At 45.0% G+C, this 27,685-nt stretch overlaps 2 protein-coding genes across 2 annotated transcripts; one reads left to right on the forward strand and one right to left on the reverse strand.

The window, feature by feature from the left end:
• Window positions 1-1,079: 1,079 nt before the first annotated feature.
• On the reverse strand, window positions 1,080-3,202 carry LOC123440979 (pentatricopeptide repeat-containing protein At3g62470, mitochondrial-like). Its single transcript, XM_045117518.1, has one exon. It carries the CDS (start codon window positions 3,185-3,187, stop codon window positions 1,253-1,255), a length of 1,935 nt encoding a protein of 644 aa, XP_044973453.1. The 5' UTR covers window positions 3,188-3,202; the 3' UTR covers window positions 1,080-1,252.
• A 1,258-nt stretch (window positions 3,203-4,460) lies between these two features.
• LOC123399752 lies at window positions 4,461-6,194 on the forward strand. The gene is made up of 4 exons (XM_045094136.1): window positions 4,461-4,534; window positions 5,148-5,393; window positions 5,484-5,589; window positions 5,787-6,194. The coding sequence occupies exons 1-4, from the start codon at window positions 4,461-4,463 to the stop codon at window positions 6,081-6,083; spliced, it is 723 nt and encodes a 240-aa protein (XP_044950071.1). The 3' UTR covers window positions 6,084-6,194.
• The last annotated feature ends 21,491 nt before the right edge of the window (window positions 6,195-27,685 follow it).

Raw genomic sequence — 27,685 nt, forward strand, 5'->3', positions numbered from 1 at the left:
TGCTTAACAAAATGTGCCACACACCTACATATCTCAAAGTAATTAAGTAACTAACGATAAAGAAGAATTCAGAAGTTGAAACTTCAAACAAATAAGCTTGAGTGTTTCCAAGGATGATAAAAAAGGGCATCATCTAGAATTCTGCAGTCAATAAACCATATAATTCTTTGGCCGTGTACGCCACAAGTACATGTCAGGTTAATCTACAAGGCTGATGCAATATCGCTTGATGTATAAGAATGCTTCTACCAGCTTCATGAATAATCTTGACAATTCATAGTGAAGGCTGGTGAATGGACTATTACACCTATCTGAAATTCTTGATAACATGCAATGTGAAACAGTTCCTGTCAGAAAGACCGTAGGTTTGTCGGGGTGCTTTACTTTGCAAAAAGCACTTCAATAGAAATTTAAGACAAGAGATAGTAATGCAGAAATCTAGGCAAAATCGTACTCACAGGAGTGATCCTGGGACTGAAACTACTGTATAAGAGTGGACTTAATAAATATGAGCAGTGTACGGACCACATGGGCAATAATTTTTGTCACAGTGACCCATATTCCGCTACAAGATAGCATCAACAAAGAACTTTCGCTAAGCACCATGACAACACCTTAAGCTGCTAACTTTCTACAAGGCTACAAGCATGCATATTTATCCTTCAAGCTACATATAACTTGGTTATATTTTTCTCTGCAGAATATGCAATGAATGTGCACCCAAAATAACAAAGTAAACTTGTTTGATGATTTTCGTTAACTTCAAACTGGATAGAGTATAAAATGCTAGGTGACATCAAGCAGGTGAATGTAGCCCTTATGTTCGAGCTAGTTCCAATGTCTAAGTCTACATATAGGGGTCGTATTGTTAAGGAGTATTAGTATTGGTCTATGTGTCCGCATTTGTCTAAATATCAATACTCCTTAATACACACAACCATAAGTTGATATGGTTGAGTCACTGGAAGATGGAAAGATGTGACTGATCCAATGGAAGGTGCATACTAGGCCACTACGGTACCTACAAAACAATTGCAGAGGCACTAGCAAATGATGCTTTGATGTGCAGCACATCTGGGTTTCACAGAAACTAGAACTTAATCATGATCTAGTGCATATTGTTTGGTCTAACAAACAGGAGGCATAATCTTCAATGAAGTGTTAGTATACAACATCAGAGAAATTATAGCACCTCTTTCATGAATAGCAGGAGCACATTCTAAATTCCAAGCACCATTACAAACATCGTAACTTACAACGTCCTGCTCCTAGCCTGATCAGGGACAGTCTGCTTGACCCGACTTCTCATTCTCTCTCCCCACTGATGGAACACATTAGATTCATCAAATTTCCCTGTAAACTTCACCTTCTGAGCTAATTCAAACAATATGTCCGGCTTCCCAGCCTTGGAGAAGTCTGCAGCAAATTTGTTGTAGTCTATCTGTGGAGGCCTCATCCCTTTCTGGATCATCTCTTCAATAAATTTACATGCTTCCTCAGGTCTGCCATGCCGTATGTGACCATTAATAAACACAGTGTATGAGTTCACATCAGGACAAATCCCCTTCTGATACATCTCCTCCCACACAGCGGAACCCATTGCATAGTTCCTCCCGCCAAGGAAATACGACTTCATCATCATGTTGTACGTATGGATCGTGGGTTGAAGTCCCTTACTTATCATCTTTTTGTATATCCTTGCTGCATCATCTGGCATATTCCTATTCGTGAGCAGCTTAATCAGCGCATTGTACGTTCGGCCATCAGGGGGGCACCCTTTCTGTGACATTTCCTCCAACATTGCCGCCACTCTATCCATTCGCTTTGCATTCCCATATCCCACAAGCAAGCACGTATAGGTAGCAACACCCGGCTGGCACCCATCCTCTTGCATCTGCTCAAAACACCGCATTGCCATGTCCATCTTTCCCCGCTTACAATGGTCTCGAATCAACATTGTGTAAGTCCACACATTTGGGGGAGGCCCCTTTGCCTTCATCAGCTCGAACATCTTCACAGCCTCAGGCCGCCTCTGCCCACGAAGCAACCCCTCAATCATTGTGTTGTGCACAACAACATCTGGCTTCATCCCCTTCTCCAGCATCTCATTCCAAACCCGCCCAGCCTCCACCAGGTTCCTTACATTGCACCATGCCAGCAGCAGGGCTGTGTATGAGCCCAGGTCTGGAGTGTACCGGTCATGCATTCTGGTGAACACCTGGGCTGCCTCCTTCCCCAATCCCTCATGGGCCAGAGCGAATAGCAAGCAATTGAACGACTCCACCCCATCATCAAAGCCGTGCACCCTCATCATCTCGAATACACCAACTGCATTCTTGATCTCGCCAGCTGCGGCGAACGACTTGATGGCAATCTTGAAGGCGTCCATACAAAGGGCGCCTGCCTTCCCCATTTCTTGGACTAGTGCAACCATCGTCTCGAACTGCCTCGCCTTGCCGAGGATTTGCAACATCTTGCAGTAGGTGATGGGGGAGTGTGCGAACCCACCAGATGCGGCGGCCCACTGGAAGAAGCGGCGAGACGGCTTGTGCGCGTGCTTGAAGCGGTCGAGGACAGCAACCACGAGCGGCTCGGAGAGCGGCAGCGACAGCGCGGAGAGCGCTGCCTCCAGGTTCGCGTCGGCGCCAGAGGTGATGACGTCCGCGATGGCGGCGCACACGCGGGCCACGTGCTCTGGGTGGCTCGACGGCGCCTGCGGTGTCGAGGGCCCCTCGTCGTCGTCTTCGGAGGCGGAGGACGTGGAGGTCGAGAGGCGTCTTGACCCAGCTAGTCGGAACGGCGCGTCGGTCCCCCACGCCGGCGAGGCAGCGGGGAGGGAACGGGATCTCGCTGACAGTAGAGGTAGCGCACGGCCGGGGAGCAGGCCCGCGCCCGCATCCTCGCCCCAGAGGTTGCTTCTTACGCCCGAGGTCAGATGTGGCGCGGGCAGCGGTGGGGGGAGATGAGGTGGCCGACAGGGGAGTGGCAATAGAGGCGGAAGTGGACCGTGAGGGCGATAGATGTGGCGATGAGGGCGAGGATGAGGAGCACCAGGCAAGGGCACAGCAGCACCGTCGCTGCGGAGGGCTCCCGCGGCGGCGAGAAGGGCCGCGGCGGCGATTTGGAGGTCTCCATGGACGGCGGCGGCGAGGCAAGCGGAGCTTGCGTGTTTGGGCTTAAAGGCCATGGAATAGCGTCGGGTTAGCATTGCGTGGTGTGGTTTTGCTGTCGTCCCCACTCTCTCTACTGGGCTGGGTCCGCTAAAAACCATTATGTTCCTTAAAAGAGTTAGCCCATTTTGGTGTACGGTCGTAAACATTAGGGTTGATAATAAGTTTTTTTTTTCCTTCTTGGACATTTTATGCCATCTAGGAAAGACAAGAAAATATGGTATACGATCCATTCACAACTACTCCCTCCGTTCCTAAATATTTGTCATTTTCCTTCCCTACTAATAAAGCACGTAGTGCTTCTGCCGTCCGTCGTGGAAATTTTGCGAAAAACCCCTACGGTCTTGGGTAATCAACCCGCACTCCAGAAGTCCCTCCCTGCTCCTCGAGCCCGGCTGCGCCGCCTTCTCGTTCGCCCTCTTCCACAACTCCGACCGCCGTCTCCTCCGCTTCCGCGCCCGCCTCCCTTTCTCCAGGGTCGTCGGCGTCCTCGCCTCCGACGGCGCCCGCGTCGCCACCGTCGACGGCGCCACTGGTGAGATCCTCGTCAATGACATCTTCTCCGGCGTGCAGGCCCGCCTACCTAAGCCCCCGCTGCGCTCGCCTTCCCTTCTCTAGGGCTGTCGGCGTCCTCACGTCCGACGGCGCCCGCGTCGCCGCTGTCGACGGCACCACCGACGAGATCCTCGTCAACGACATATTCTCCGGCACGCAGGCCCGCCTCCCCAAGCCCCCGCTGGCCTACAACCGCCTCATCCTCAACGGCGGCTACGTCTTCTCCCCGGCCACGGACCGCACTGAGATCCAGTATTGCAGCCTCTGGTACGCCCACTCGTTCACAGGATCCGGTCGGTCGCAACACTCCCATCGCCCCCAACGCACCGTGGCTGCCACGTGATAGAAAACAGAGGTGGTGATCTCCGGTGGCCGGCATCCAGATCCTCGGCGACCGCGAGGCTGGCCGGCATCCACATCCCCGGCGACTGCGAGGTGGTCGACGCGGGTCCACTCCCGGTGGCCTTCCTCTTCACTGCTATCCGCACCTCCCCCGCCCAGGACCTGCTCTGCCTCTTTGTCGCCGCGCCCGTGAAGCTGATCTAGGCCAAGTCTTGAGCCGCTGGCCAAAGGCTCCCATTCGATGAGAAGAGGCGGGAGCTGTTCTCTGGTGCCAATGGAGGAGGGAACAAGGAGCTAGAAACGGCACCGTTAGGTGTTGATGCTCTATCGTGCTAATGGAGGGGGCATCAACATCAACAGGTGGTATTCAAGAAGTAGATGAAGGGGACATGCATGGCGCAGTTGGTCGCGCCTGAACGAGTCGCTGGCCTCCTCGCGGTCAACGTGAGCCACGAGACGGGGAAGCAGTCAGGATGAGCCGCACATGATCGGCCAGACCTGGTGGGGGCACCATGGCGCGCAAGTGGTGGAGGTTGTGTCCTGTGGGTGTCCAAATTGGGTCGAAGGCGAGGCATGTGACGGTCGGAGGCGAAGCTGCTGGCCTGATCCAGAGCACTCGACGAGCGGGCGGCCAGATCGTGGGACGACAGAGGAGCTCCAAGGCACCATCTATGTTGTTCTCAGTTCATCACCAACAAGGGAGGGGAGGATCATGCATCGATTATAAAAAAGTTCAAGATGAGCACGTACTTGGTGTTGATTGTTCTTTAGTTTAATATAAATATTCATGCCTATCAGGAGGAGAGATTGAGGTTGGTGCTACTGGCACTACTGGCTGTGCTTGGTGCTGGTTGTTGTTGGCTGAGCTGAAGTGAGTGATCTGGTGGTTATGTGGTTGTTGTTGTGTGGGTGCTGATTGCAGAGGAAGGAGGAGAGAAGACTAGGGGAGGCATGGGGTCTGAACTTACTGCTGATACAGAGAAACTTGCGCAACTCATGATTGGGAAAGCTGCCTAGGGGTTACATCCTGCCTAGGGTGTCCCGACGTTCTACAGGTGGATGGCGGACCGGTACCCACAGACGGTGTCGGACGCGGAGGAGGAGGAGCCCGTGGAGCTCGAGCCCGGGGCCTTTGTCCCCGTCGACCCCCAGGGGGTTCCATGTTGTGACCTTCACCCTCCCCATGTTTGACATCGTCAGCTATAATGTGAAAGGGAAGGTCGAGAAGAATGTGGAGTTGCTCTCGGAACACCTTGCGGATTGGGTCAGGGAGGAGGATGGGAAGAAGATTGTTTTCCATACTTTCAGTAACACCGGCTGGCTTTGGTATGTGCAGTTTCTTTGGATTTTCTGCATTCAAGAGTTAACTGAAACCCTTTTGGGATTTTTCAAGCTTTCTTTCTGTTTCTACTGTAGCTATGGTGTGATACTGGAGAACTTGCAGCGGCAAGATCCTTCGGCGGTGGAGAAAATCAAGGGTTCCGTAATCGATTCAGCGCCTGTTGCTGTCCCGGACTCTCAGGTAAAAACTCTAACCGACCTTACTTGAACAGAATTGGGTGGTTATTGAAATGTGACAGAAAGATCCTCTTCGCATACTCTGCATATCTGACAAATGTGTTGTCAGTTGTGTTTTATCCTCAATCATTTTTAACCCCATAGAGAACAAAGGTTTGTTGGAACATAAACAGAGTTTTTAACTGTTTTTTCTGATCTTAGGTGTGGGCACTAGGTTTCTCGGCTGCTATCATGAAGAAAAACAGCGTGACAACGAAAGGAGCTGTATCAAATGATACAAGGTCTGACGTCATAGTTGTGGAGTCTCAAAATGATATCAGACCAGCAGCTACTGAGGCTGTTCTACTATCTGCGTTGGAGAAGTTCTTCGATATTGTTCTGAACTATCCGGCCATAAATAGGTATGCAGCTAATCCACATATGCAGGTGTCTTGTGCATTTTCAGCCTTGTGGACAATATCCAAATTCTCTAAGCCTTTTCAGTATATCTGTTTTTAAATGTGATGCATGACATCTGACTCATAGAAGAGTTCATTGTTTATTTGACGAGTCATCAGTATTCCTGTCGTCATCGATTATATCTTGCCAAATGCCATGGCTCATGTTGTAACAGAGCTTTGACAACAAAGTACCTGTTACTGAGAGTGTACGAATGCCATTAGAATCTGTTGCACATTTAGTAAAAACCATGCATTTGATTGCACCAGTACTTATGTACCAAAAATGGCATGCCTCATGGTATACCTGAGATCAGATCACAAATAATAAGGAATTATCTATTCATGATTTCCAAAAATATATTTAGCAAATATAAACATTGATAATTCAGAAAATGATCATGCATTAAAAACATATTCATGAGTTCGAAAAAAATGTCTATGAAATTAAAAAAAAAGTTCACATAAACTAAAAAAATCATTAATTTCAAGATTTGTTCTCTAATTTCAAAAAAGTTCATCGATTCAAACACATGTTTGCTAAGTAAAAAATTGTCCATGCATTTCATACAAAAAATAAGTAAAAATAACTAAAATTTGTACTCCTCGTTGCAACGCACGGGTCCTTGTGCTACAAAATATAGAAATGTTTTACCTATTAATAAAACACCTATTGCTTTTGTGGTACGTCATGGAAATTGCCCCTGAAGTTTGCATAAATTACCCATGATGCCACCGGTAAGTAATAGAAAACGTTTCACAAAGCAAAAAATCTCGGACTGGGCCGACCCATGTAAAAACCTCCTATATTACGCTCTGCACCCAGGAGAATATCCAGCACACCGTATGGGCCGGCCCATGCACAAGCGCCAATTTTTTTAGTTCCGTTTATTTATTTATCTTCAGTTCCATTTTATTTTTCTATTTTAAATAATTTATAACTTCAAATAACCTTTAAACTTTTACTAAACTTAAAATTTGAAATCAACATATTTAAAAAAATAAAATGTTTGTGACTTCAAAAACTGCTCGGAGTTTTTGTAAAAAATGCTCGCATATACAATAAAATGTTTGCAAGTTTGAAAAAATGTTTGTAAAATAAGAAAAGTCCATGATTTCAAATCAAACTCCATGTATTAAAAATTACTAAAAGCATTTAACAAAATGCTTTCTAATTAAAAATATGTTAATGCATTTATAAAATGTCCTAAAATTTTAAAAATAGCTAATGCCTGTTTTGATAGTTTCTTTTTTATTTAATTTTTTCTGTTCCATTTTTGTTTATTTTTAATTTAAATAATTTAGAATAAAAAAGCATTTGCATATCGAAAATAGGAATTTTGAATTAAAATGTTGACGAAAACATAAAATATTTGTGGATTCAAAAAAGGCGCCGGATTTTTATATTTTTTTTGCAAATTCCAAAACAATGTGCATGAATTTAATAAATATATTACTGACTTATAAAAATGTTTGTTTATTCAGAAAAACTTCATGCGTTTTAAAAATGTTTGTGAATTTAAAGTAAAATCCTCCAACATAAAAAATTATGTTCATCTTTTCTAGAATTGGTCGCCAATTCAAAAGAAAATATTTAAACCCGTTTGAAATATAAAAATATTCACGATTTTTAGTAAATGTTTGTTAGTTGTAAAAAAAATTCTCGATTTTAAAATTGTTCTCATATTTGTAAAATTGTTTATGAAAGATATAATGTATGTAGTTAAACATTAATGCTTCTAAGTCTTTGTAAAAATATACCCGTATGATTTTTGAAGACTTAACTGTTGGATGGATCGGATTATTATTGTATGTTTTCTAAAAATAATTCTTGAAATTAAGAATAATTCTTTGAGTTACCAAGATTTTTGACAACCATGTTTTTAAAAAAAAAATGTAAAGATTGCTTCAACTTGTGAATAAATTTAAAAGAAGAAATATTTTCTTGCATTTGTGCATAAAATTTTCAAAATCAAGCGATGATGTGTGAACATAATGTGGTCATCATCATTGAAGATTATGTTTTTTTCACGTTGCAACGCACGGGCCATTTTGCTAGTAAATATTCAACTACGGACTACATACGGAGCAAAATGAATGACAAAATCACTAGTTAGGGAGTACACCTCGCAACGGTTAGGCGGGGTGTATCCTCCGCGCGACAAGTGCCGCGTTCTGAGCGCGTTGGAGACCTTTCAACAGCGCTCCTCGCGTGACACTTGTCGCGCAGGGCGGAGTCCCGTTATTTCCGGTTTCCGTTTTCATTTTTCCGGTTTTCCCTTTTAGCAATTAAGCCCTTGAACAATTTAGGTTTTCTAATAATCCTCTGATCTATTTGTTTAGATTTGCTTCGTCCCGTCTCGCGGCCGCCGTTCGCTGTCGTCATTCGTTCCGCTGTGGTCGTCCTGTCGGCGTCCGTCCCGCTGTGGCCGTGTTGCGGCCGTGCGTCTCGCTGTGGTTGTCCTGCCGGCGTCCGTCCCGGTGTCGTCGGCCTTCCATCGTGGCCACGTCGTCGTCGCGTCGATGTGGTTGTCCCTGGTAAATCGCCCTGTTGTTTCCTGTTTTCTTGTTTTCATTTTTCCCATTATATTCCGGGAAATTGAGATTTCAGGGGAAATTACGGGTGGGGGCTTCCAACATGATCAAATGTCAACTTTCAATTCTGATGTGGAATGAGTTCTTATTGATCACCGTTCTTTTGTAGGTAATGGCTTGCCCCTTTTGCTGAGCTGTAGGTGGCCCTTGTTCTTCCTTTGTTTCTTGTGCGTCTGTGTTCACTGTGGTGCTGGATCGTAGTTGTTCAAGGCATGTTGTAAGAATTTATTTCTTGTTTATCTGATTGTGGCATATTGTTGATGTTGTTTTGGTTGGAATGCATTCCAATGCCTTTGTTTATATGACTATGATGTTTGCTTCCATTCTTGTTGTAGTATGTTCCATGCAATGTTAGATCACATCTTGCTCGGTACATTGAGGAGTGCAGAGCTTTAGATGTTCGAAGGGGTGACACAAATGTTGATCTTGCTCTTCATAAGAGTGAGGGTAACTTATAGCATGTTCTGTTTAGACATGGTCGGATGAGCAGTAAATTCCATGGTTCTTCGTGGGAAGAACTTGTGAATGATTATGGTCTCCGTCATGATGACATTATGACTGTTAGGCTTGAGCGCTATGGAACTATGATTGGTGTCGATTTTCATCGGGATGGTGTTATGTTGTTCCCTTTACCCTGTGTTGGTAAGTTATTTGTTGGACTGTTTTTTAGTTTTGTTTCAGTTTATACGTTTTATTGTTTTGCTCAGTTATTTTCATCAGTTTGTGAAATTATTTTTTTGTAGCTCTTGAGGATCTGAGTGAAACTCAGAGGAACTTGTTGAGAGTTGTTTTTATAGTCGTGGTGTCACTCTGAATTATTATCAAATGTATGTCATGTCGCGACAGCTCTTTGATGACAACTACATATTATGTTCTCCCTTTGTTCACAGGATTACCTCCATGAATGTTAATGATCAACATATGGTGAGCTTGTTTTTGGTTACTGTTTATTTATTTGTTATTTATGTATGTTTAGCTTTGGAGTTTATTTTTTAAAATTTGCAAGCTGGACATCATATAACTTGATGTTTTTTGTGAGGTTATTCCGAGCTTGGTTCTGAGTAGTTTGAAGGATTTTTTGTCAATTCCTAGGACTGGTTCCTTAACTCTTGAAATTGGTTTGGATTCTAAAGATGATGATATATATGTGAGCATTCCTTGTTTCCACTTTATTGGATTGGGTGGTAGAATGGTGTTCAAGAAGGAAGGTTTCAGTAATTTTCTTCGGGCATTGTCTATTGAAGTAAATAATTTGGTGCTCATAACCTTCAAAGAGCGTGTTTAGGAGCTTGCTGTTATTTTCAACCTTCTGCCGCAGCGATCCTACTTATACCATGGCTCTTGTGTGTTAGAATTATAGATATTAAGATATGTTGTACAGATGGATTGTGCTTCTTGTCTTTTAGAGATCGAGGGCCTCACGCATTGCACATGCGTGCAGCATTATAATGTAAAATCGTGCTTTACATCACATACCTTGTTTTCTTGTCTTACTATCCGGTGTGCCTGTGATATATAAATCGGATTGGATGTTCCTAATAGAAACTAGTGCATGTGGTGGCTTCACTCCCGTCCTTGTAGGGTGTTCAATGTAGTGGCCTCCACACCTGTGGCCGTAGAGGTTTTAATACCGTGGCTTTATAGGGGCTGCATAGGGCTGCACACCCGTGTTCGTAGAGGCTTCAATACCGTGTCTATATTGGGGATGCACACCCGTGCTTGTATATGCATCACTCTCGTGCCTGTGGTGGCTTCAATTCCATGATTATATGGGGCGGAGACCCGTGCCTGTAGAGTCTTCAATACCGTGGCTATAGGGGTTGCATAACCATGCTCGTAGAGGCTTCAATCCCGTGGCTATAGAGGCTGCACAGTCGAGTTCGTAGAGGGTTTAATACGGTGTCTGTGATGGCTTGCACCACTTGACGAATCCATTGAGCTGTGATTGCTAAAAAACAACTCTTTCTGCGGGGAAGCAGATCTATTCAACTGTGGTTGCTGATAAGAATGCTCAGGCTGGTAGAGTTAGGTGTTGTTGCGCCCTTTCTAGTGTCCAGAATTATCTAAATGTTTCTTTGGAACATCATCGCACTGTCTGTAATGTTGTTATGTCACTTTTATGTGTTCATGTTTATGTGTTATGACTATGTTATGCGTTCATTTTTATGTGTTTTTTGACTTCATGTCGAATCCTGTGGAGTGGCCATTTGTCTACCTCTTTTTTATATACTTGTTAAATGTAATGTTGAAGGTTCTGAAGCATGTTTGAATGAAATGTGTGGAAACTCTGTTTCTATAAACTTGATTTCTTTCTTATTTCTTTGTTATTTTTATAAATCTGAAACATCTGTGTGTCCGTAGACACACCCGTGCACCTACGGTTGACGCACCCGTGCACCTACCGTATACGCACCCGTGCGTCTTCCTAGTGTCTATGGACCTACGGCATACATACCCATGGATCCACAACGCGTGCATCCGTGGATTTACAGTGTACGCAGCCGTGTGTCTTGCTAGTGAACATCTGTGGTATTCATTTTACATCACCGAAGCTGAGCTAGTGGGGTCGGCCTGGGGCACCTTATCAGGCAAGCGGGTCCACGCGGGAACGACTTGCCTCCCGCTGGCTCACAGGGCAGTGAGAACGGCGATACCGAGGCTCTGTGCACGTGGGAACTACTCGTCTCCCAATGGCTCACTGGCTACGCCACCTGTCCACTCTACCATCGGGCAGCGACACGGCGATGCTTCTAGTTTGACCGGTCCCAACGCACGAACGACTCGTCTCCCGCTGGCCCGTGTCCTATTAAATAGGAACCACCGCCACCTTCTTCCCCCACTCGAACTTCGACCACCCCACTCGTCCACCCACTTCCCGAGACAGAAAAACCTGGAACGATGCCGAAGCATAACCTCGCCGCTCGCGACGGCGACGGAGGTCCGTCGAGCCCTAACCGGCGCCGGACGGTGAACGAGGACCATGCGCGGTACCTATGGGAGAACAACCTCCCGGTTCCATGGCCAAGCATCGTGCTCCCGGAGGGGTGGAACCTCAACCACTGCCGGGTGCCTATACCACAGGTTCCGGCGGATGGCCTCGAGCGTTGGCGTGAGATCAGGCGGAGGCGCTCAATCCTCCGCTCGATCTGAAGCTGGACCCGGGGTTTGCGCCCACCAGCGACCTCTGGGATCGCTGGTTCATCCCGAGCATCGTGCCCGAGGGGCATCGGCGGATGTACTTCGCGTCCGCTGGGCCGCAGTCGCGCCCACCGCTTCCGGAAGCGCAAGGACAGGCGGCTCCCCTGCCGCTGGAGGTGGCTGATCCACCGCCGGAGGAGCAGCTGGCTCCGCTGCCGTTGGAGGTGGCTGATCCACCGGCAGAGGAGCAGCTAGCTCCGCTGCCGCTGGAGGTGACTGATCCACCGGCAGAGGATCAGGCGGTTGCGCTGGAGCAGGAGAAAGCGCCACCTGCATCCGACATCGACGAGGAGTAGGTGATGGCGACGGAGCTGGCGACAAGGCGGGGACTAGCGTGGCGACAAAACTAGTATAGGGTTTGCCTTTTTGTTTGTAGGGTATATATAGGGTACCCTTATATATCTATGTCGTTTATTTTGTTTTTCATCGAACTTTATCTTAATCGAAATGAAGTTATGTTTAATTCGTATTTTGTTTGTAGTAATATTTATCTTAATCGAAATGATGTAAACCCTTTATTGTTTCCATCATCTTCGTATTTTCGAGTTTATTTTTTAAAATTTGCAAGCTGAACATCATATTACTTGATGTTTTTTGTCAGATTATTCCGAGCTTGGTTGTGAGAAGTTTGAAAGATTTTTTGTCAATTCCTAGGACTCGTTCCTTAACTCTTGAAATTGTTTTGGATTCTGAAGATGATGATATATATGTGAGCATTCCTTGTTCCTACTTTATTGGCTTTGGTGGTAGAATGGTTTTCAAGAAGGAAGGTGTCACGCCCAAGATGCGACCCTATCCTCAATTTGGCACGAGGGCCTCGTCAGGGATAGAAGCGCATCTCGTCGTGTCGCAAGAATGGATATCGTTACAAGTACATGTACTGAAAAGAAGAGATATATAAAGAGTTGGCTTACACTCGCCACAAGCTACATCAGAGTCACATCAGTACATTACATAATCATCAAGAGTAAGAGCAGGGTCCGACTACGGACGAAAACAAACGACAAAAGAAGAATGACGTCCATCCTTGCTATCCCAGGCTGCCCGGCATGGAACCCATCCTAGATCGAAGAAGAAGAAGAAGAAGAAGCAACTCCAAATGAACAATCAACGCGCTTGCGTCAAGTAACCTTTATCTGTACCTGCAACTAGTGTTGTAGTAATCTGTGAGCCACAGGGGACTCAGCAATCTCATTTCCAAAGGTATCAAGACTAGCAAAGCTTAATGGGTGAGGCATGGATAAGTGGTGAGGTTGCAGCAGTGGCTAAGCATATATTTGGTGGCTAAACTTACGAGTACCAGAAATAAGAGGGGGAAGATCTACGCATAACGGACGTGAACTACTCGTGATCAAAAGAATGATCCTAAACACCTACCTATGTCAAACATAACCCCACCGTGTCCTCGATCGGAGAAGGAACTCACGAAAGAGACAGTCACGGTTACGCACACAGTTGGCATATTTTAATTAATTAACTTCAAGTCATCTAGAACCAGTGTTAAACAAAGTTTCCACGTTGCCACATAACCGCGGGCACGGCTTTCCGAAAGATTTAACCCTGCAGGGGTGCTCCAACTAGTCCATCACAAATTACCACAAGCCGCATAGAAATCCTCAATCACGAAGCTCGCGACCTTGCCGGATTCCCTAGTGGAAAACCTCAACTCTGAGATTACCCAAAGCATCACCGGAATCCCGATGCACAAGATATCTCGTCAAAGGTAAAACTAATCCAGCAAGGCCGCCCGGCGTGTCGACGATCCCGATAGGAGCCGCGTATCTCGTTCTCAGGACACGACGGATGAGCGATGGTTACCACGCCAAACGCCGAGTTGCCCCGGGTGGCGTTAGTAAGCTGCTCTATTTTGGACCAGCACCATCAGCACTGGCCCTCCCTGTATTATGTGAAATTACTCCTCGGGTTCATGACGCCCTATGCTTTCAGTATTAACAAGTTATTATGTTGGGCAAATGTAGTACCAATGTTGGGCCTTGCCACACCAGCTTTAATCTAAAACGAATTATCAAGGGGGTCCCCATAACAACCCCGATCGTGTTAGGAGCGCTCATTTATGGAACATAACACCGGTAGCCGAAACTAAGGGGGCAAAGGTGGAACAAAACACCAGGCTAGAAAGGCCGAGCCTTCCACCTTTTACCAAGTATATAGGTGCATTAAATTAAATAGCATTTAATATGGTGATATAAGAAGGAACCCATGTTTTCACATGGAAGCATCTGCACCTGCAACTAGCAACGCTAACAACAAGGTTAAGCAAGCAGTAACATAGCCAATCAGTGGTTTGCTAGGTTGAACAGGTTGAAGGTTAACATGGCATTGTTGAGAGGCTGACATTTAACAGGTGGTAGGCAACGAGACATAATCGATAGAAGCGATAAACTAGCATGGCAATGATAGTAATGGTATCTGGGGAAATGATCATCTTGCCTGAGATCCCGCTTGGAAGAAGAACGCCTCCATGAAGCAGACGAACCGACGTAGTCGAACGAGTCCTCACTTTCCGACACGCTTGCGGAACTCTAACGAGATGAAGGAAACCGGAAACAAGAATCAACACACGATATTCACCACACGATGCGCAACACAAATGATGCATGAGCAGCTGAACGCATGCAAGACACGGCATGACCATTCAGACAATCAAACACTACACATTAAGTGAAGTACAATATGCAACGAGTTGCATATTGACGAAACTCCACATATGAATTATTTAGTTCACTCCCGGTTATTTACATGGCAAGATTAATGTTGTTTAACATGCAAGAGGTGAAGCGGAAATTAAACTACCTATCTAGGCATTTTAAATGAGGTCGGAAATGTCTTATAGCACCTCCGAAACGACCTCACAAGTTAATTTACAATTCTGTCCAGATCTGAACTAATGCATTTAATTAGTTGTTAAACAGCAAAACAAATAGGTTCACCTGATTCTACGTGTCAAGGCAAGCAATCTACACGTAGAGAACATCTCCAACGGAGCTACGGATCAAAAGATACAAGCACCGCAAGATATGATGGCATGAATGCAAAATGTGTGCAACGACGGTCACGAGCACTTCAAAACATACAAACAGAAAGAGAACATGAAACTACACGAGATTCTAAGCAAGTTTCATGTAGGACACGATCAAATCGGAGCTAGGGTTCAAAAACTACGAGCAAAACAAGAAATCACTACAATCAGCCAAAATCAGCCACATAGCACTTTCTACGCCCCACAACTACGGCTACACAACTCCGATATGCTCAAGCAAGACATGGAACGAAAGAGGGCAAGAAGCACTACTACAAACAACCAACAACAACTAGCGTGGCAGCAAGGAGCACTAGGAAAAGAAGACACAAAATGGCATCTCACACACTATTTCAGACTTAGTGAAAATAACACCTCATGAAAGTGTAGTTTACAGCCTGAAGCTATATTGACAACAACAAAACCATAAGCTACAGGACTCCAAATGGCATGAAACTTTACAGCATGCTAGAGAAACACAAGGGGTACAACTAACTCCATTGGACCAACCTCAAAAGAGCTACATATCACAAGATGCAAGCAAGACAAGACAACAACAAAATATAACAGATCCAGACTTAGAAATATTTCAGCTACTCTAAAACAGCACTATTACTAGCAACTTGAGGGCAATCAAAATACACCTAAACATGCATTTTCTATTGCAACTAAAAATACCAGAGGCTAGTCTAAACACCCAAGAACAACTCCCTAGTTGACAACTAATTCAAACGAGGCACGGAATAAATCCTACGAATTAAACAAAAGGGCAACATAGCAAAATAGCTCGCGAACTAACTTACTCAAATGCTAAAACTAATTGCACAGAAAAATCACATGGATTTTTCTATCCCGGAAACATATAAAATATGTGGGGTTTGCAACACGAAATAATGCCGCACATAAATGCGAGGAAAAATAACCTATACGCGGGAAAATGAATTACCGGCAAATCCTACACGCAAAAAATACGAGTGACCGCTCTAAAATGCATGGAAAAATGGTTCCTAAAACATGAACACTTCCAATATTGCATACGAGCAATCCATACTTGCGCGAAAAATAAATACGGGTCGAAACCTATTAGGACAACACGCTTATCTAGGCAAACAACACGCTAAACGACGTCAAACAAATGTGCAAGTTATAAATTCGGATTCTACGCGAAAAGTTACACGAGATACGTATCTAAATCTTCGCGATCCGACTTACGGATAATATTCTACAGGCATTCGAATATACGTTATTTACTGGAATTATTATAATTCTAAAACTAACAAAAAAAAACGCTATTGGGCTACGCAGGGCGGCGTAGGTTAAAACCTAGAGCCTAGTGCGCGTTATAGGCGACAGAGGGGGGCCTCACCTTTGCGGGCTTGGCCCAGGCGGAGGAGAGGGTCCGGCCGAGGCACTCGGGCCGGCTTGGGGGCAAACTGGGCCGACCTAGGCGGCTGAGGGAGAGGAGCCGAACTGGGCCGGCTCGGGGCCCATGCGCTGGCGAGGCCAGGCACCGGGCGAGCGAGCGGGGGCTCTGGCCACGAGCTCCTGTCGAGCGGCCATGGTTGTGCGGGAGCATCTCGCAGGAGACGCGGCGGCACCAGCGAGGGGACGGCCAGACCGCGGCAGCCGGCGGCGGATCCGGCCTCGAGCTGCCCGGATCTGGCCAAGGAGCGCCATTCCCGGCGACGAGGAACTAGGGCCGACCTTCCTCAGAGCTCGGGTTGCAGCACCATGGGGAGGTCCTCGGGGTCCTGGTGGTGGCTTCAGGGTGGCGAGCGCGAGGGCAAGGCTCCGGTGGCGGCGGGAGGCGGCCGGAGGAGGCGGATCCGGGCCGGTGGCGGGCACAGCTCCCGACGGCAAGGGGCGAGGCGGGCTGCGGCTCGGGATGGCCGGCGGCGCTAGGCACGGGAGGCAGGAGGAGCTGCGGGGTCGCGGGGAGGCGGCGCGCAGATGGGCCTGGGCGGGCCTGCGGGAGGAGAGAGGAGGCTGGAGGTGGGTGGCTGCGCGGTTAGGGTTAGAAGGGGCACAGAAAACGAGGTGGAGAGGGAGAGGGGGCTGTCTAAAATAAACCCGGGGGTCTATATATAGGCAAAGGGGGGCTAGGTTAGCCGGAATTTCGTTCCGGATCCAACCGCGGGATCGGATTCGAATGATTCCGAACGCGGGAACGGGCACGCGGCCGTGTAGAGGGGATATCCGGAGGCGAGAGGGAGAACGGGCGGCGCGGCAACAATTTTTAAAACACCGACAAACGTCCGACGGTAGACCGAATACGGTGCCGCTACGGTCGACCGTTCGGGTACCAGACGATCTCCGATCATGGCGAAATTCGACAGGCGGCCTACCTATATATAAATAAAACCGCACGAAAAATTCCAGATCAATCGGAGAAAGTTTTATACACGCTTTAAAAACAGGGTTACGACGGTGTCGCGGGCGCGTGCGAGTGCGGTCAGGCTCGGAACAAACAACGACGATAACCGGCAACTAACAACGGTTGCAAGTTTTGAAAACTGGCGGCAACGGAGATGCCGATGCAATGCAGATGATGCGCATGATGCGATGATGATGCGACAAAAGAAAATAGACACACGATGAAAACGGGAAGAAAAGGGGAATCTTCTGGAACGTCGGCATCGGGCTGTCACAGAAGGTTTCAGTAATTTTCTTCGGGCATCGTCTATTGAAGTAAACAATTTGGTGTTCATAACCTTCAAAGAGCGTGATCAGGAGCTTGCTGTTATTTTCAACCTTCTGCAGCAGTGATCCTACTTATAGAGTGCGAAGTAAAACATTTATGTAGCGTGTATTTGTATGTAGATGTTTTTAATAAAATATTTGCTACACAATATTGTTATTCAGTACAAATATGGTGGCTTTCCTCTCGTAGCCGTGCGTGTGGTGGCTTCAATTCCGTGATTATGTCGGGTGCACACCCGTGCCCTTAGAGGCTTCAATACCGTGGCCATAGGGGTGCTCACCCATGCCCGTAGAGCCTTCGATACCATGGCTATAGGGGCTACTCACCCGTGCCCGTAGAGGCTTCAATACCCTGGCTATACGAGCTGCACATCCGTGTCTGTGTACGCATCACATTTGTGCTTGTGGTGTCTTCACTCCCGTGATGATATGGGGCTGCACATCCATGCGGGTAGAGGTTGCAATACCGTGGCTATAGGGCTGCACACCCAAGCTCGTAGAAGCTTAAATCCCGTGTCTGTGAGGACTTGTGCTTCACTGCCGTGTCTCTGTAGACTTCACTCACATGGATATGGTGGCTTTCCTCTCGTAGCCGTGCATTTGGTGGCTTCAGTACCGTGATTATACGGGGTGCAGACCCGTGCCCGTAGAGGTTTCAATTCCGTGATTATATGGGGGGGGGGGAGACCCGTGCCTGTAGAGTCTTCAATCCCGTGGCTGTAGGGGCTGCATAACCGTGCTTGTAGAGGCTTCAATACCATGGCTATACGGGCTGCACACCCGTGCCCGTAGAGGGTTTAATACGGTGTCTCTGATGGCTTGTGCTTCACTGCCGTGTCTCTGGGCACTTCACTCACATGTATGTGGTGGCTTTCCTCCCGTAGTCGTGCCTGTGGTGGCTTCAGTTCTGTGATTATATCGGGTGCAGACCCGTGCCCATAGAGGTTTCAATACCGTGGCTGTAGGGGTTGCATAACCGTGCCCGTAGAGGCTTCAATACCGTGCCTATAGGGGCTGCACACCCGTGTCCGTAGAGGGTTTAATACCGTGTCTGTGAGGGCTTGTGCTTCATTGTGGTGTCTCTGGAGACTTCACTCACATGGATGTAGTGGTTTTCCTCCCGTAGCCGTGCCTGTGGTGGTTCCAGTTCCGTGATTATATGGGGTGCTGACCTGTGCCCGTATAGGCTTCAATACTGTGGCTATAGTGGTGCACAGCCGTGCCCGTAGAGGCTTCAATACCGTGGCTATATAGGGGGTTGCACACTTGCCTGTATACGCATCACACCTATGCTATATAGGGGGCTGCACATCCGTGCCCGTAGAGGCTTCAATACCGTGGCTATAGGGGCTGCATACCGAGCTCGTAGAAGTATAAATCCCGTGGCTATACGGGCTGCACAACCGTGGATATAGGGGTATTATTTTCTTAGTCATACGTGTGTTTTCCTTAGATGAATTAGTGCTCTTTTTTTGGCACCCCGTGCGTTCCTACTTTTTACTGTGCTTTATCTGTCCGTGACAGCTGTTCGTTTCTTATATGCACCACTGTGTAAGTGTCGTGTATATGTAGACCTTCCTGATATGAATGTGTGCTTTTGATTTTACCTGACGGAAATTGTGTGTAGAATTGCTGTTTGTGAATTCGTGTCATATTTATTACATCCTCCGTACCTGTTCCTCATGCACCGCCCTGACACAGGATTTGAAGTGTTTTTGTTTTTTGTTTTTTTATCGGTCAGGAATTAAAGTGTTCATAATGAAAAGTGTCCATGTAACATAGGAACTAGTGGAACATAGGAAATAGTCGGTGTCATAACATAGGAAATTTCACCACCTATTCTAAAATTACAGTAGGATAGTAAGTACGACAAACATAGTTTTGACACGACACATGTCTGGTATAGATATAAATGTATATTGAATCACTATTCTCGCAAGAGCACCAGGCAAAATAGGATCATTCTTGTTCTGACATCTAGTTGTTAGAATAGTGGACTTCAAAGGTTCGGTCTTCTGCATTGTATGTTATGTTGTCTGAATACATTTTGCAGTTGTTCGAATATTTTGCCCTTGTTGAAGCCAACTGTCATCATTCTGTAAGTTAGTTGTTCTCGCAACTGTTTCACATGGATCTGCAAAGCAGAGAAGTAATTGATTTAAGAAAAATTATTCTAGGACTCAATGGTACATGTTGTTTGGTTTAACATTATATATTGAAACATCTTGTGATTTGACAGAAATAAAATCTACTTTGTTGATAAAAAAGGTTGACCTCGTGTCGATGAGTGGCATCAAGTGCATTATGTATATACCACTGTCATCCGTGTAAAATGAGAGTAATGTACCGTTTATTACATGAGGAATAAAGACATGTGTATTATGAATTACAGGTACAGTAATAATAGACTCACGGTCTTTCTGAGTTAGTTACGCTTGTCACTTGTTGTACACTGAAATCGTATATTCTGTGAGGATGAGCATTGCAAGCTGAATGGTAAGCTCTCTTGAAGTTTTCAATTACAATGTCTGAATGTTCCTTTATACCGTCGCAATCGATGTAAGGACACAGTATTTCGAAACGTTTCTGCCCGAAATTAACCACAATCAAATAGATAAAGCGGTGTTGTCTCATGGGAATTAACACCTAAAACAGTGAGCAGTAATATTTGTGAGGGGAAATATTGTTAGAAACTGGATAAACAAAGACCAGGAGAGTAAAGCGAAGTTAGCAAGATCAACTCACAAAGTCGCAGAGGCTTGGCATCCTTTATCCAATTGTTGGTTCTGCAATGTATTGCTTTAGAAGTTCAATGCTTACATCTTTGACCTGGAATTTGTCCTGTAAAAAGGTAGATGCTTGCTTAGTCTTACTTGGTACAGTTTTTTATTTAATATATTTTTTAAAAGGTAGATGAATTAAATTAGAACTTACTGAAGCTTCTATGTACATTATGTGCTTGTGTAAGGTGTTTCTACTGTGAAATTGTTCTGTCAGCAGCAACTCTGAGTAAGTATCCATCACATATTCGTTCATATAACCGTACACCTTCATTGATAGACCGAAGGTTCGATGGTCAGCCCAGCGTCGATCGATGGCAAATATCCTCTTGCTGCCAAAAAAGGGCCCATTAAATTTTATGAATTATGTATTTTAACATTTAACTTGATGAGAGACGGCCAGTGTTCAGTATGCAAAATTATAGGCGGCGAATGTATTTTAACAACATCATGATCAAACTACAAGGACAATTACGTTGAAATATGGCAAAACAGAAACATTGTTTCGAAGTATACACATAATGTGAATCTCTTGAATGCCTTAGCTCCAATTTTCGAGTCATTATAATAATAATTATTATAATAACAACAACAATATTTCAGATTAGGAAAACTTTTCTACAGACGTAACAATTTTCTCGTTACCTGTCATCTTTGCCTATCGTTGGCATGCTCTCCACGACTGTTTCATAGACAAGTTTCTCTATGAGCGTAGAATCTCTTATATCCAATAATCTAAAGCAATCACGGTTGTCACTTGTTTGATGAGTTAGGTGTTGCTGTTGCTGCAGATGGTAATGAATGTTCTGTGAGTTAGGTGCACTGCAACCGATTTGACCATTACCGGTTTGTTGATGGTCATGATAATGGTTTTGGTGCTGGCCCTCATTGCAATGGTTGTTTCTCTGGAGCACATGTCCTCCTCTTTGTTGATGTTGCATCTGTGTTGCAGACATTGCGACTCCTTGTAAGCTGATTTGGTTATGAGCAATGTGTGCTGATGTATTCCGTAGATGCATGCATGAATAGTGCGTATTATTCGTCGCTGAATGTAAGCTTCTGTAGCTTTGCCCATGGTTTTGCTGCTGGTTGTAATCATTGGGGTGGCTATGGTGGCTGTGCAAACCAGCATTATTTTGGTCATTTCTGTGATGGCAGGATTGGAAATTATAACCAGAAGGTTGTGTGCATGGAGTATTTGGTCTTGGAGCTTGTGACCAGGCAGGTTGGGTTAAACTCACAGAGTTTGATGTAGGAATGTGAGTTCGTGACTAGGCAGATTGTGTTAACCCGATAGAATGTGGCGTAGCAGCGGGCATTGAGAGGTAACTAACTTGTAACACTGAATTAGGACCTGGTGTTGTAGGTATAGTTGACCCTTCAATACAAGTAAGGTTGGATTTTGCTGATGTGCTTGTAGCCCCGGATATGTGCATTATACTATCAGGAGGTAGACATCCTTTCAAGCCTACATTATCAGAGTTGGCTGAGCTGCTCCTCTGTTGTGTTGCCTTGTCAATTTCTTCGTATATTGCTGGGTCACACCATATGCTGTCATCATCAATGAAGGGATCATAACGCAGGCCTGTGAGGTTGTCAACAACTTGACGCTTATTCGGTTCGTGTTCGGGTGACTGCCGTTGAGGTTCTGTTATCCTGACTCTTTTCTTCGTTGGCAGTGTGGCTTCATTAGTTGCATTTGGCATCATGTGCAATGATCTTTTGTCACCTGTCATTCGTTCGTTTGGCTGCTTTACACTCTTGAAGACAACAACGCTTACATTGCTAGTTTGATTCTCGATAACAGGTTCCAGTTTTTTTCCAGTGACAACTGATGGAGCATCACTGGTGGATGCAAGTGATTTTGAGTCTGGTGATGCATCACTGGTGGACTCAGCAAACTTGTTGTCAACAGTAAAATTTCTAGTGGCATTGAGTTGGGCCTTCATGCTTGGAGAAGAACACTTGTCGGTAACAGTGTCTACCACGTTGAGCTCCTTCGTGGTTGTTGGGAATTTTTCAAATATTGTGTCATTGCCGGTGGAACGTGCAACAATATCTGGCATTTGAATAATCCCAGAATTAGGCTGGTCACCTCCTCCAGTATCATGCTGGTCACCTCCTCCAATATCATGCTGGTCACCTGCTCCGCTACCTTCACCCGCAACAGTAAATTTCTTTGACTGTGTTGGTTCTGGTATTTGAATCATTGGAGGAGATTCAGGCTGGTGAATGATATGAGTTGGCTTTTTGTCATTTGTACAATCTGGGGTATTAGCTTCAGCAAGAGCAACTTTTTTTGATTCCGTTTGTTCTTGCATTACAGGTTCGCCCTCTGTGGAAGGTGTGGAGTTGTTGGCTGTAGTGAATTCTGATGAATTTTCATCGATTAGTATCATTCCTGTGTACTCGTCCAATAGCTCGGATGTTGGCACAAATGTTTCATTAACAGGTAACCCATCGAGGCAGCTATTCATAAATTGTTTCATTTCCTCCATATGTGACCTAGTTTTTTCATCCAAGTCATCTTTTTTGAGGTCTATCTCAGTTATCTCCAAACACAATTTAATCTGGGTTGATGTTTGTTGTTGTAAGGATAGCTGTGTGGTGAACTGTTCCTTGTCATATTGGTTTTGTGACACAGGGGTACCGCAACAACCATTTATATTTTCCGTCGAGTATGATGAGGGACGCACCTAGTTGCTCGAGTCACTTCTGCATGATCCGTGAGGATTTTCTCTCTGGTGATTAGCAAGTGATTGAGAAGTTGAAGGAAGTGATGAAAAGTTTTATTTTCTCATGAATTCATCCTTCTTTAAGTTACAGAACACGCCGTCAGATTGTTTGACTTCCTTCGTACCAAGTTCCCTCGCAAGAGAAAGAATACTTTCGAGTTTCTGCTCCATAACGGGTTGAATCACAGAAAACATTTCTGTGTACATCTCGTTAATGATTTTGGCAATATCTTCTTTAGCCTACAAAAGAGACATATAAAAAATAAGCATCTGATATCAATATCACGGTAATAGAATAATAACACACAGATCATGTGTATGGAATGTTGTATTGCAGGAAGTATAGTGAGATTACTCCTAACTGAGCCATTAGGTAACCTAGCTAGTCTAATGTACGAAGCACAACTAATTTAACGTGCAAGTAAGGGCTATAACCATCATAGAACAAGAAACTATTTTCTGTTGGTTATCAAGGAGCACAACTAAGCTACTGCAGGTAGGGGGCACATGTAATATAAACGAAGCATGTTTCCTATACATGCTGACTTATATGTTGAATGACTTTGAAAATTTACATGATGTACAATCATTGACAATTTGACGAAAAAAATGATCATTTGGTCGAAGTGATTCACCGAGGATAATTTGCATTCTGGGACAAACTATTCTAAATAGGCTTCTAGTTTTGTACCCATTTGATAAAATGACCTTTCAGAGGCATTTGGTGGATAGAAAGGTGTGCTTGTTATATTCTTCAGCTGTGATGATTTTGCAAGAAGACAATAAGTACATTTCAAATTAAATCAATGCAACGACAGCTAAATCATTCTGCTGAGGTAACATTTCAGAGAGTTACAAAAGAATGTACTAAACTCACAGGGTGTTTGCCAAAATTTCTATCCTCTGGCGACAGTCAGTCTAGGTTAGCATATTTCTTGACAGCGTCTGTATCTCAGATAGGTAGTCTTGATGTCAAATCATTTTTCATAGGCATCACATTGATATCCAAGTACTCGAAATAGCTTATCTGCCGGAGATAAAAAAGGTTGAAATTGGATCAGACACTCAACATTTACGATGAAAATAATTAAAAGAAAAAGGTAGTTAACCAACCACTAGTATCAGGAGGCAGCCACACAATGCGCCGCTGAATTCCTTATCCTTGAATGTCTGGAGTGATGTCACTAACTTCTCTAGTGTAGCTCCTGACCAATCATATGACGGGATATTTGATGTTGGTCCTTCAAGAGCTGATAGGTAAATCGGGCTTACGCACTTGTACGTTGTGGGGCATAGAAAGACTGCAGTTGCAAACATCACAAAAACCCGCTGGAATAATTGTCCTGACAGTTCAGGGGTCATGAGATCAATCAGTTCTATGATACTTGGAGTCTGTGCGGCACAATTTGTTTCAGACTTAACCTGTTCTCTGAAAGTGTCTGAGCACCTTTTAGCAATCATTTTGCCTCCTAGTGGAATTCCCAATATTCGGTGCACGGCGTAAGAGTTCATAAGAAAGGTGAATCCACTGGGCAGTATGAAAGAATTGGAGCTCTTGTCGAAGTAACGGACAAGCCATCGAATGAGACATCTCGGAAGCTCTTGGCAGGACAACTCTAATAGGTTTCCAAAGCCAATTTCTCTGACAAGTTGCTTCTGGTCGTCCATGAGCTTGTCACAAACATATGTGAACTTCTTAAGGATCAGTTTTGTACTAAAATCTTCTTCATACTCGGCCATTCTAAGAGCTCTGCAGACAAAATCAAGAATTGAATTTTGAGGAAATGTATTGATTGAATAGATTTGACTGTTGCAACTTTCTTTCGTAAGCGAGGCTTATATATGAACGTCTTGTGAATAAGAAACACATATGAGAAGAGTTTTACTCATTTTTTAAAGCAAATGCAACAACACACATGGGAATCATTAAGAAAAAGAACCTACCGTTGTCCTGATATTTGCTTCTTCCTTCTGTACTCCTAAACAAGCTTTCCGTGCGCTGTATGTTTGGACTCGGTCCTTATCCTTTCCTTTTCTAGTTGGTTGATAACCCACAATTATAGGGGATCAATTGTAGCCTTTCTCGATAAGTAGGAGTGTCGAACCCAACGAGGAGCTAAAGGTAGGACAAATATTCCCTCAAGTTCTATCGACCACCGATACAACTCTACGCACACTTTACGTTCGCTTTACTTAGAACAGTATGAAACTAGAAGTACTTTGTAGGAGTGATAGGAGGGCTTGCAAGAAAGTAAAGAACACGTAAATAAAACTAGGGGCTGGTTAGATAAAGAAACAACTATGAGTGTCTAACGAGTGTGGAAAAGTGGTGGTAGGAGTTGCGGAATTGTCCCTAAGCAATTGACTACGTTACTAGATCGATAGCACGTATCATGTGGGAGAGGCCTCTGCTAGCATGTCATCCCTTACTTGGAATTCTATGCACTTATGATTGGAACTATTAGCAAGTGTCCGCAACTACTAACGTTCATGAAGGTAAAACCCAACCATAGCAATAAGATATATTGGTCCCCCTTCAATCCCATATGCATCAATTTCTATGCTAGGTTTGAAGCTTCTGTCACTCTAGCCTGCCAATACATAGTCCTATCGACATACAACTAACCCTATGGTGTGATCCACGTGCGCGATCATATGATGGGCACCAAAGGACAGCAACATAACCACAAGCAAATAAAACCAATCATAGCAATTCATCAATCACCGATAGGACAACGATAATCTACTCACACATCATAGGATAGCAAGACATCATTGGATAATAATATGTAGCATAAAGCACCATGTTCAAGTAGAGGGTACAGCGGGTTGCGGGAGAGTGAACCGCTGAATATAGATGGGGGAAGATGATGGAGATGTTGGTGAAGATGATGGAGGTGTTGGTGTAGATTGCCGTCACACGATGATGTCCCGGGCGGCATTCCGGCGCCGCCGGGAGAGGGGGGGAAAGAGCCCCCCCTCCTTCTTCTTCTTCCTTGACCTCCTCCCTAGATGGGTGAAGGGTTTCCCCTCTGATCCATGGTCTCCATGGTGGCGGAGGGGCGAGAGCCCCTCCGAGATTGGATCTCTGTCTCTGTGTCCTTCTGTTTCTGCGCTCCCAGATTCTGCGTTTCACTGTTTCTTAATTTCCCGGAGATCCGTAACTCCGATTGGGCTGAAATTTTAACACGATTTTCTTCGGATATTATCTTGCTTGCGGCGAAAGAAGGGATCCAACCGCCTTAAGGAGTGGCCACAAGCCTGCCTGCCGCGGGCCGACCCCCTGGCCGCGGCGACAGGGCTTGTGGGCACTCCGTGCATCGCCTCGCGCTGATTCTTCTTCCCAAAAATCATAAATATTCCAAAAAAAATCCCCGTAAGTTTTTATTACATTTGGACTTCGTTTTGTATGGATATTCTGCAAAACAAAAAACATACAACAAACATGAACTGGCACTGGGCACTGGATCAATATGTTAGTCCCAAAAATAGTATAAAAAATTGCCAAAAGTATATGAAAGTTGTAGAATATTGGCATGAAACAATCAAAAATTATAGATATGATGGAGACGTATCATTGGTAAGGGACCATGAAAACTTGTGTGATGAGTTCCGTACCATCCACAGTTTGAGACTGGGTCTCTGAGAGTTGTGGAGTGCAGTCCATCCCATGCATTGCTACATAACAGGCCATGATACACTATGATTACTACCTCGACTAGCATATTCACTGAGAAATATGTTAACTGCGAGTTAACTAATCATAACTACTACTACATATATTCATTGAGCTCTCTGAATAATCGTAGGTAACACCATGAGTAGCACGATCGAAACACTATGAGTACCACATGTCACGAACGAGGAAGTAATTCCCCGATTCGCCGACTAGCGACCATGACTTATGGGATTTCGATAAATATTACGATAAATTTAATTCGCGTCCCATCTCCCTCCTGTTGCGTTTCTCATCCAGCTTTATTCATTCAGAAATTTCATTCATCGTAACACTATGAATAGCACGATCGAAAAAAATTCATTCAGAAATTGAAACAACATGCGAAGCGCTGCGTGGATGAAGTAGTATCTAGAAAGTGTAATTTGTTACCTCAATAGGAGGCGCACGAGATGAGGGAGAGGGTGGACGATTTGTCTTGGGGAGAGGTAGATGTAGAGAGAAATTATATGAGCAATAAACCAGTAATTCCTCAGTAAATCTATGATATCTACCCCCAAATTTGTTTCGCCGACGCGAGATGGGGAGTGAACGAAATGAGATCTGGAATTTATTGACGGCCGACCCCACTGGTCAGTAAGAGCAACCATTGTAGAGCCCACATGTTAGTACGGCTCGACTGCATATCGGTCTTTCCATGATGTGGGTGGAAAAGTGACCCCACTTGTCTGCCAAAGAAAACTTTGGAGCGCCTATTTGTCAGTACGACGTCTGAGGTCCAACCGAAGACTTTTCCTGCACGCAAAGAGAGTAGTATGTTCTCTTTATTTGTTTGCATCTCTCTCTCTCTCTTTATTCTTTCTCGTTCAAAATCACCCATGGTGATTTGAGAGTTGCCTTGATCACGGAAGTAGATCGCGCAGAAAATTGAAGTGGACC

Source organism: Hordeum vulgare, chromosome 1H (genome assembly GCF_904849725.1).
Source record: "Hordeum vulgare subsp. vulgare chromosome 1H, MorexV3_pseudomolecules_assembly, whole genome shotgun sequence".
Taxonomy (NCBI): Eukaryota; Viridiplantae; Streptophyta; class Magnoliopsida; order Poales; family Poaceae; genus Hordeum; species Hordeum vulgare.

Coding starts and splice junctions, on each gene's coding strand:
- LOC123440979 (XM_045117518.1), bottom strand. CDS start 3,187: ATGGCCTTTAAGCCCAAACACGCAAGCTCCGCTTGCCTCGCCGCCGCC.
- LOC123399752 (XM_045094136.1), top strand. CDS start 4,461: ATGGCGCAGTTGGTCGCGCCTGAACGAGTCGCTGGCCTCCTCGCGGTC. Junction 4,535..5,147: donor AGCCACGAGACGGGGAAGCA/GTCAGGATGAGC, acceptor CGGTACCCACAG/ACGGTGTCGGACGCGGAGGA. Junction 5,394..5,483: donor AGTAACACCGGCTGGCTTTG/GTATGTGCAGTT, acceptor TTTCTACTGTAG/CTATGGTGTGATACTGGAGA.